This window comes from Amblyomma mixtum, chromosome 9 (assembly GCF_055824585.1).
Source record: "Amblyomma mixtum isolate Tamu chromosome 9, ASM5582458v1, whole genome shotgun sequence".
Lineage (NCBI taxonomy): Eukaryota > Metazoa > Arthropoda > Arachnida > Ixodida > Ixodidae > Amblyomma > Amblyomma mixtum.
This window is the reverse complement of record NC_143020.1, coordinates 22,495,975-22,506,674: the sequence shown is the minus strand read 5'-3', so window position 1 is coordinate 22,506,674 and position 10,700 is coordinate 22,495,975. Positions and strand designations below refer to the sequence as shown.

General features: G+C 46.6%; 1 protein-coding gene and 2 non-coding genes across 3 annotated transcripts; 1 reads left to right on the top strand and 2 right to left on the bottom strand.

The window, feature by feature from the left end:
- Positions 1-578: 578 nt before the first annotated feature.
- TRNAG-UCC (transfer RNA glycine (anticodon UCC)) lies at positions 579-650 on the bottom strand. Its single transcript has one exon. It is a non-coding gene; the product is annotated as a tRNA-Gly (tRNA).
- A 3,671-nt stretch (positions 651-4,321) lies between these two features.
- LOC149328496 (uncharacterized) lies at positions 4,322-6,378 on the bottom strand. Its single transcript, XM_089561121.1, has one exon. It carries the CDS (start codon positions 6,185-6,187, stop codon positions 4,322-4,324), a length of 1,866 nt encoding a protein of 621 aa, XP_089417247.1. The 5' UTR covers positions 6,188-6,378.
- Positions 6,379-8,109: 1,731 nt separating this feature from the next.
- Positions 8,110-8,181, top strand: TRNAG-UCC (transfer RNA glycine (anticodon UCC)). Its single transcript has one exon. It is a non-coding gene; the product is annotated as a tRNA-Gly (tRNA).
- Positions 8,182-10,700: the final 2,519 nt, after the last annotated feature.

The window sequence follows — 10,700 nt, the reverse complement described above, 5'->3', positions numbered from 1 at the left end:
CAACCGGTAGGCTTCAGACAGACTTTATTCCGTAAATAGAATAAGAAGGATCTTGCACATCGTGGCTCTATCTGTTCGATCACGTTGCACGTGGTACTTGTGGTAATACAGGACGTTCCACACTCGCCACTAAGAACGAGGGGTGCGCTCGTCATAAATTTCGTGGTTAAAGTTGAACTCATCATGAATACGATTAAAAGTAGAGGGCTCGAAAGTTGCCTGAATAGCTCATTTGGTAGACCACCCTACACGCCACACAATGAGGGGGGTTAGGATTGCTCCGGCGGCATTCGGTTACTTCTCTCCTTTTTCTGAGCAATTATCTTTCAGGTAAAAATTTACTAGTCATTCAATCTTTCAGATGTCCAAAACACAATCGCGAAACAATTGCCTTATGATCAGCTCCATTTGCGAGAGCGTTCGCTTCTTTGAAATCTAGGACATAACGAGCCCCCAGGCGCCAGCCCTTGTCTGTATCAAAAAGGGAGATTGCAAGAATAAGATAGGAGGGAAATAAAAAAAAATGAAGCTTGCTATGCAGACAAAAGAAACTTCATGAGAAATAAAAAAAAATATATTGCGTCGGCCGGGAATCGAACCCGGGTCAACTGCTTGGAAGGCAGCTATGCTAACCACTATACCACCGACGCTTTTTTTTTTTTTTTTTTATTTATTGCCTGACTTCACACACACAAATACACAAATACACACATACAAACACAGAAATACAAATACAGTACACAAATACACTTACAGAGAGCAATGAGCAATAATTAACAACACTATCCGCCCGGGGGTGCGTGGCTTCGTCATATTAAAACTCCTTAAGCGTCACCAAAGGCTCGACTCTTTCGAGCCACTCGGGAGCTTCAGGAGCAAGTTTCTGAACTTCAATATACTTATGCATGCACTCCCGAAAATAGATCCGTGCTGGCCGTGCATCAGGATCGCAATGATATCCTGCCATTCTGGAGCGCCAAATACAATGGAGGCCCATTAGCATAATGAGGTCGAATGGTGTCCCATCCTCACTCTCTACAGGCAAGTACCGGATACCATGAGCGTCGAGCGGAAATTCCTTTTTTAAAGTCCGTTGCAAGATGTCCCAAAAGTATACCCCCTCCCAACAGTGCAAAAAAACGTGGTCTATTGTTTCTGGTTGTTTACAAATTAAACAATGTGATCCCCAAGGTAGAAATAACTGCTTCCTTTCCAAGAATTCCTTTACTGGTAGTGTTCCGGTATGTAATTTAAAGAAAAAAGTTTTTGCACTTGGCGGCACCTGCATCGCCTTCACACGTTTAAGTACGTCGCGTCCCTGGCCTCCATTGTATAAGGCCCTGTACATAGGTTGTGGAAGAACTACATCGCACAAATCTTTATACAACTTTTTCCTGCTAACAGAAGATAAATATTCATACGAAAATCGAACAGACAGGAATCGAACACTCGCGACAACCTCTCTAAAGTAACCAAAAATACGTCCCGAGAAACTTTCGGTTGTGACAACAAAGTCCGGCAGTGCATTTCCGAGCCTTAATTGGCACACAGTGCGCAAAAACGGATCGCTTACATCGCGCACAAAACAAAATCTGCTTACAATCTGCCGCAGAAATAAGTGTCCCAGACTCAGGCCGCCATCCTTCACCCGCCTAAACAAATTGGACCGGCTGCAGCGTTCCCAGTCCGCAGCCCACACAAAAACGGCAAAGATCCGGTGCAGTCTCTGTACGTTCATCCTTGCACAATGCAACACTTGCATCACATACCACAGCCTAGACATAAAAAACAGATTGCACACTGTGGCCCTTGCGAAAATTGAAAGGTGTCGCCCTTTCCACCTTTCCACCTTTTCACGCGTGGCTTGCGTCTGTGCTTTCCAGTACGAATCGCTATCGCGATAACCGTCCAGTGGGACGCCTAAGTACTTTACTGGGGTCGTCACCCAGGACACGTTTGCAAAATTACCGGGCTTCGTTGGCCATTCACCGTGCCAAAGCCCCAGGGACTTTGACCAATTCACTTTACTACCGGTGATCGTGGTGAATTCTTTTACGCATGCCACGGCCTCGGTTATACCTTCCCGGTTCACTGTGAACACCGCGACATCATCCGCATAAGCCAGCAGCTTAACTTCTGCTGCCTGTAGCTGGAATCCTCGAATTTTCTCACTTTCTATGATATTCAAACACAACGCTTCAATGTAAATGCAGAATAGAAGAGGGCTGAGGGGACAACCCTGGCGCACCGAACGCTGCAGGCTAATGGGGGCCCCCAAACTCTTATTTACAATTAATCTTGTCGTGCAGCTCCGGTACGCCAAGGCCACTCCCTCGCAAATAATGGACCCCAAATTCACATGGTCGAGTATGCAGAACAGGATATGGTGCGAAACACAATCGAATGCCTTCTCAAGATCTAGCTGAAGGATGGCTACACAGCTATTTGTGTAATCACAACATTCCAGCACACACCTCGCTTTATGAATATTGGAAACAATAGAGCGTCCCTTGATCCCACACGTCTGGTGGGGACCGACTATATCCTGAATTACTGACTGTAGTCTACGGGCTAAAATCTTCATGAAAACTTTATAATCCACGTTTGTGAGGGCGATAGGACGATATGCTGTGACCTGCTTTAACTTTTCTGCGTCATCAGATTTAGGGATTAGCACTGTATGTGATTTACCATAAGACGGGGGTAATTCATTTTCTTTGTAGGCTTCGTTAAAAACTGCTGTCAGTACTGGCACTATTTCGTGTTTATATGCTTTGTAAAAAGCGGCGCTTAACCCATCAGGCCCAGGAGATTTTCCCAGGTTCAAATTTTCTATCGCTTGCTCGACCTCTGACGCAGTTATCGACAGCTCCAGCCTTTCTTTCTGTTCGTCATCTAATCGCGGCAAAGCGCCAAGAAACTTTTCCTTGAATGCGCTCACATCCACTTCTTGCTTTGCAAACAGCGCCTGATAATATTCAAGAAATGCCTGCTGGATATGCCCGCTTTCTCCAGATAACGCCCCGCCCCATTCAATCTGTTCAATGTGGTTTCGTTGAGCATGCGTTTTTTCCATTCCTAGCGCTCGTTTTGAAGGTGTCTCCCCATCAGCTATATCTTGCGCCCTAGCCCGCACCAGTGCGCCACGATAGCGTTCTTCTTCAAAGAGTTCAATCTTATTTTTTATTTTCCTAATGTCATCCATCCATTTTCCAGGCTCTTCGCTTTCTCTTTCGAGAAGTCTAGCTAGTAAAGATCTTAAGAGGAGAAGCGTGAGGAGGACTATACCACCGACGCATCCGCTGAACGTGTTATTCGCGGAAGCACTGAACGAAATTCGAGCGCGCTACGTAGTGGAAAGTAGGTCAACGGCTTTGCGTTCGTCGGCTTTTCGAAAGTGGACCTGCCCTGTGCGGGCAGCCGAAACGCCTCTTCGTGTGAAATAATTCCCAAGGCGTGCGACGACTAGGGGCTATGACTCAAGTCTTAGCCGAAAACTATGGACATATTAAAAGGGTTTTCAGGTCTTAAAGAACTTGTTTAGCGTGCATTTATTATCCGCTACAGCATAGACAAACAGAGACTACAAGGAGAACTGTGAAGATGTTCCGACCAAAGAAAGAGGGTTAAGTGCGCTGGGAAAATGGTCATCCTATGCAGCGCAAAATTCCCGAACAATTTTTTTTTCATATTATATATTTATTTAAAGAACACTTTAGGCAGGTACCCAATCACCAATCGAAAACATGAAGCTGTTCAATTGAACGCAAAGATTACTAATTAAATTATTACTTAAAGAAAAGCACTGAAGCATTTATATAAGTTTGAGCAAAAACAAAATGGAAATTAGGAGGAATTCAACGCACTATGCGGTTAATATCACGTTAGTCGACACAGCAGGGATGGTATCCATGAACACTAAATATGTATTTCCACTATATCAATGCACGACAAAGGTGTCTCATCGAAAAACGCACCCCTCAAAATTTCATCGAAAGACGCACCCCTGTTCTTCGGTCGACTATATATGTTCAACACATACGCACTTCTGCTAGTGCGTACGTTCGGTAAAAGCTGAATAAATGTATGTTCCACCTCAGTGACTAAATCCAGCTCAATTGTCACAGCCGTGCAATCCTTATGCACCAGAATGCAAGTGGATGAGCTGTTTTGATGCGTGCTGTATGGTCTGAGTTTGGCTTCCGTATTGACGTCCTGCAGTGCAATAATATCTGGTAATTTATCCAACGAATCTACGTATTGCTGTAGCGAATCTCTCTTCTTTCTGAACCCCCGGCAGTTCCACTGCAAAATCTGCAATTTAGGAGGGCGTGCCATGTTGAACACTGAAGGAAATCGTGCTTGGCGCGTCCGCCCCAGTGTTGGGCGAATCATCAGCTGCAAGCTGCCTATTAGTCACGCGGCCAGTTAATTTTGGAACCTTCGTCCGCGTACACTCCGCAAGCTCCTGAAGTTTCCGATCGATTCTGATTTCAAAGGCTTGCAGCTTAATCAGACGGGGCTCTAAGATGCCCTGTAAGACCCGCTCTACCGCTGCCTGAATGCCCCTCTCAATAGCTGCCTGAACGTTTTTTTCAATAATAATTTGTAGAGTTCCTTCGAGGCTCGCCTGTATATTTTGCGTTATGCGAGCTTCCAAACGCGGAAGGTCGTTCAGCAAACATCGCTCCACAATCGCCTCAATCCTGGCTTCTTTCTCTGTGACACCGGCCCCCTTATCGGTCTCCGTTGCCACTACGTTACTGTTTCTCTCCCCTTCCTCCTTTTTCTCGCCCTGGGGGACAGGAGTTAGTGCCTGTTCAGTAGGAGGGAGGGAGGCATCCTCCTCTATTGCAGACACCCCAGGCGTTTCTGGCATATTTACTCCCCCTGCCGATGTTCCCAGTTCCTGACTTTTATACTTCGCTAGTTCCTCTTTCAATCTGCTATTTTCCTCCTTAAGTTTCTCAACAGCCAACGTGGGAGGCGGGGAAGCGGCAACTTGTGCCCAGCTCACCTTGCTGCCCGTGGTCTCCTCCGATCCGGCTTTTCCCGATTTCTTGTCACCTGGACGACCGCTTCCTTCAGGCCCCTGCCGGGACGCCCCCGTTGCGGTCCTCACTGCGGGACCCGGTGACGGAGTCCCCATCCGCTTCTTCTGTGATTGCGGACCAGGCCCTGAATTCTTCCGGTCCTCTCTGGATTTACGCTGGTTGCTGGATTTTCTTCCGCCAGGCTTCCGCCCGGCTCCGGCACCATTCCTGTATTTCCAGGTGCAGTCCGCGGAGTTCGTGAGATGTCCGCCTCCACAGACTAGGCATCGGGGCTGGCAGTCGTGCCCCTCTTCTTGGATGATAGTTCCACAGGCCCGGCAGAGCTGATCTCGTGGATTAGGGCAAACGTCCGCTCTATGTCCCACTGTTCCGCAGCGGGTGCAAGCTGGTGTGGTCTTCCGGTAGAGACGGACGGGCACAGCCTCTCCCCAGTAAAACACGTTGAACGGCACTTTACGGCCCTCGAATGTAATCACCACCGCGTTCGACTCTCCTAATTTCCTCACACCCACCACGGGAGTGCCTGGTGAGTAAATAGCTTGAGCAATATCTGCTTCGGACACTTTGGAAGCCACTTGAATTACTCCACGGCACGTATTTTCGGGCATCTTGAGGTAGACCTGCACCGTTTGTAACTGGCCGCCAATCCGCAGACTCTCCACCGCGAGGACTTGCCGAATAAGCGCTGCGTCTCGGATTCCAACAGTGACTATGTTCTGATCCCACGCTGGCCAAATTGCAAGCGCTTGTGATTTGCGTTCGATGCCGGCCGCAGCATATATAGCTTCTCCTATCTGATGGGTACCCTTGTAATTTGACAAGTTCAGCGTTCCCTTGGGTTTCACGACGACAACAGAGTCCTCAGTGCCGAACTTGGGCACCACCTCTGGTCTCCAACGCCTCGGTTGAAGCGGTTTGCTTGGCGCCGAAGTGGGGTCGAGGCCGTCAGCAGCGTCTCCACCGCGCAAGCGTTCCTGGCGTTCCGAGCTCACGCGCTTCGCGGACGCTCGCTCTTGCTCTTCTAATTTCTTCCGAATAGCATATTCGGTGGCTTCATCGAAGACTGGTTTCTTCGCAGCCTGTAGCTCCACTACTTGCATGCTTTCCGGGTCGTAGCCCCGTGCAAGACTCATGGTGGCCGCGCCTAGTGCCACGTCGGCGGCCCGGCGTCGTCGCCAAGCCTTAGGCTTAGCAGCGGCGCCAATGTGATCGACAGACACAACCCCGTAAAATCGCCAAAGGCAGGCTCACCTGGATGAAAATGGTGTCTACGGGTGCCTGGTAACCTGCTGGACACACCTCAACTAGTGTTGAGCGATGCAGATCGATGGTTTGGCAGTAGGACATCCGTTTCGCGAAGCCGACGAGAACATAATTTGCATAAAACATAATTTGCATAGTGCTTCCATTTTTACCTTGTTGATTGCTGTTTTGTCTCTCCAGCTTAGAGAAAAAGGGCCCATTGATGCAAGACAAGTTGAAATATATAAATTATTCCAGCGCACTTAGAACAACAGTCATGGAAAGTTGGTTCTGTTCCCACACATTGACAGAATATTCCCGGAAATTGCCATTAAGGGAAATATATTAAAGACACAACCACCCATCTTCCCCGCAACATTTAACTGTCTGCTGCATCTAGATGTAGGCAGCAAATTTTGTTAGCTTTGAATCTCGCCAAACTCGGGCCAATTAAAAGGCCGGAGCTGGAAGAGAACATGAAGCCGAAATGGGAAAAGAAACTGAACCAGAAAAACGAGACGCATGTGAAGCCGAACGCATGCGAAAAAGTCCACTTTCTTCCGTACGAAAGGGAAGGAGCAGAAAAAACTTATCGCACTTAAACCTGCGAGCAGTATTAAAACCGGCGACAGCACTGAGCTCAGCTTCCCTTGCGTGCGTTGATAACATAGCGAAAAAACAAGGAAAAAGGGCCAGGCATTTTACTGCCACGCTTCAACAAAATGCCGATGCGCCTGCTTAGAAGCAGGGTAAAAGGCAGCATTCTCCTTCCCTATTACGCTCCACAACATACAGCCAGCAAGGGCGGCCCCGGCAGGGAGATTGAAGCAACGCCGCGCTCTCAAAGATAAGCCTGAAACGAAATTCGCGTGTCTATCTCGTCTACAGTGAGGAGGAGTAGTGAACGTTCTTCACTGTGATGCGCAAAAACTTATCTACGGCGATCAAGTTTCGTCCATTTTTTCGACCTTCCGTCGTCCTGCGTACAGCAGTAACGAGTGTGAAGGAATTGACATTTTTAACGCGCGCAAACACATTTTTATGCCTTGCGCATGCTTAGCTCCTGTACAACTTCATCACGCCGGTCAGAGCCGACGCCATCACCACCGTTGTATGGAGGATGGCAATCGTAGCTATTTATGGCGCCACAATACGAACAATTTTAGCGCAGTGACGTGCCTTTATTTTCTTTTTTCAAAATGGCACGCAGTGTTATTCTGCTTGCGTGCTTGATGAAGAACTACTTCCAATGGTGGAATTGGCAAAGACTGAGGAAAGTCGCGTCTACTGAACGTCGAGATAACTCGCTGCCTGCCTTCACAAACATGTGTGTCTTCACTCGACAATAGTGCGTGTAAAAGAACAGCTGCGCTCTTACATGCTTACTACATCAAATGGATCGGTCGCATTCTCAAAGCAGGCGGCGCTTTATCTGAGTGTTCTATTGATTCCACTTTTCCTTGCGTTGCAGTAAAGCATCCGATAAGCTTCTGTTATTCGTTGTCTTGCTCAATTTCGTTTCCTTAGACTGCACTTCATTTCCATCCACAGAGGTTGCGCTCCTTTCGTGTAACAAAGGTACGCTCTACACACGCGACCACCTCAAGTAGTGTGGCCGGAAATTGCATTGTTCTCCTCCTTTCTGAACGGCGAGCCATGTGTGCTGTCTTTATAACACTGCGCATAGTGTCACCATTGTATTCTGCCATACCCACTGCATGATGGAAATTGCTATTCCTCTAGATCGCTTCCCCGCGCTTAGCTAGAAAATGCGCAAGAAGAAAGTCACCACAGGAAACGCTGTCGCCGTCCGGCGTCGGTGGTATAGTGCTTAGCATAGCTGCCTTCCAAGCAGTTGACCCGGGTTCGATTCCCGGCCGACGCAGTTGTTTTTTTTTTACTCACAGGATATGAAAAAAATAACCTTTCACTAACAAGTGTGGGTCATCCGTTGAGTGCCGATAAAATATCGTCACTTTTGTTGGATAGGCGTGTGCTGCTTTGTGTGGGCAAACAGAATGCATCGTTACCACCTTTGTGGCTGCCAGTCCACTTGGGGCAAATCTTGCGCCTTGATAAGCCCTGAAGTTTTCTTTATTGTGGAGTGTAATACTCACTGTTTCAGCTGTATAATGTAATCTTTGCTATTCTTCGTTTCATCGATTTGATTGGTGGAATCACTCACTGTAACCGCCCAGTCCGCTTTTAAGGGTACGGCCTAGTTAACTTGATAACTGTCTCGACATCGGTCATGGTAATGGAGTGCAGCCTCTTCGGCCGGTTTGATAATATCGTTTTTTTTTTGTTCTTAGGTGAACAGCTCTGCGCTCTAAGAAACCATTTAGAGGAACAACAGCGGCCTTAGGACATAAACGATCGCGAATTTCTTTTTTTATGAGTCACTGATAATTCCAGAACTTCTAAAGAAAGTTTGATCGAGTCACTGAATACAAGACTTCTGACCGAAAAAAAAAGGCCAGATCGGGCTTTTTGGAATATTTTTGCTCGCCATGCTTACCTGGTTACCATGCTTACCATGCTTACCATGCTTACCTGGTCTTTAATCTCATACGACTTCAGCTGCCACATTATATAGGGAGTCCCCATCTCTTAAGCGGAACGAACCTCGTGTATATGACGAAAACCTAGCGCACTGGTAAGGAACGAACACGATAGAGAACATGACAGCGCTCTTTGCTCTGTTGCTAATCGGTTGTGTTGGAGAGCCGAGGCCTTTTCACCTCGATGTTGTGTTGGCCTACCACTTATTCATGGATTTCTTACTGTGGCCTGAAGACTATCTCTTTACTGAGCACGCAAACAGAAAACGAAACTTTCGCATCAGATGCATACAAAAAAGAAAACACTTTCGAGTGCATTCAAATTCCACGATTTTATGCTCCATACAACGCCGTGATTTCATTCGACATAAATGTAATAACCGCGTCGCTTACGACCGAAGGAATGAAATGGTAGAAATCTCCAGTTAGGTACCAAGTCCGTAGCCTTTGTGACAACGTTAGCGCGAATGATAATAGTGCCACTGACTTCATAGCGCTATATGCCGTAGCGCTATGAACACACTAAAAATTGATATTGCATAACTATCTCATCAACGTATTACCGAACTATTCACACAGAAGTCGTTTATTACTATCATTACATAATGTATTAATGTCTTATCCCAAGTTTGTTTTCCAGTTATGGTATTTCTGATGTGTTTTTTTTGTTTCCTCTGTATTCGCATGCTTATTTTTCTCACCACTATGTGCCAAACTAGTTTTTGTTTCCGCGTGCAAGTGCATCGTTCGTCGCTGCTAATGGGTGATGGGTGACTGGAGCTCAGTCAAGCCGCAACGAAGCGGCTTTTTCACCAGTGTATGCGAAAATAAAGATTGATTAATAAAAATTGATAAAAGCCACGACGATGGAAGGACCAAAGGACAGTAAAACCTTGATGCCGACAGATAAGCGTTTACTGGCGATGAAAGTATGTTATTCGCTCTCCCCCACTCCAGATCACACGAACACACGGCCTAGGCTTAGGACATATGAAAGCCCATCCAGAGCTGGGCACTGCTTTGAACCTGCCACCCAAGCGCCAACTGTGCCTGCGTGCAGCGTCGCATCAGAGGGAGGCACTTTGGAACATGCCTGAAGCCTGGAATTTAAGAGACAGTCGGAAATAATTTGAATACTGCAGTGCAAACTCTCTAATTTTCAATTCCTTCTGAATGTGTCCTCTAGTAATGCTCCGTACCCGCTGCCTATGATTAAAAATAAAATAAAATTTATTTCTTCGCGAAGTCTAATAAGCGGATCAAAAAGGAAAAATCTTTAAAGCTCTTGCTCTAGGTGCATGGATTCTTCCCGAGAGCAGGGCCGAAGCATCAGACAAAATCTGACTGGGCCAAGTTAGGTACCTATCTCTATCTAATTATGCGTTAATTATCACTTCATATGATATTTGTTTATTCCAACAGTGCATTATTTGGAATATTTTTTTTATTCTTGTCGCCCTAATGTCTAAACTTTAAACAGATAATCAGCTCTTTTTTCACAGATAGCTTCGGTATAAGTGTCATGTAAGGCCTCGGTACTTAGAGAAGTATGATAATATGCAGGTCTCCAATAAGACAAAGCTGCACCCCACAATTTGTGAACAGGAATGATGGCGAGATCTCAACACTGCTACGGGTGCTGATTACAGCGGAAAAGCATTAAGAAAAACGCTGTGTTGAGCCGGCCACAAAGAAATTGAAAGCTAGAGAAGCATTCGCGCATCGACTAACATCGGCCATACCATGCTGAATACGCCGGTTCTCGTTTTAAAATAGTATGGCACGCTACTATATGGCTGAAGCTTGGGCGCCTATAAATTGCACTTTTATGTGAAGTTAACAG

Bases quoted from the DNA above. Each gene is read 5' to 3' on its own strand.
- LOC149328496 (XM_089561121.1), bottom strand. From the start codon at position 6,187: ATGAGTCTTGCACGGGGCTACGACCCGGAAAGCATGCAAGTAGTGGAG.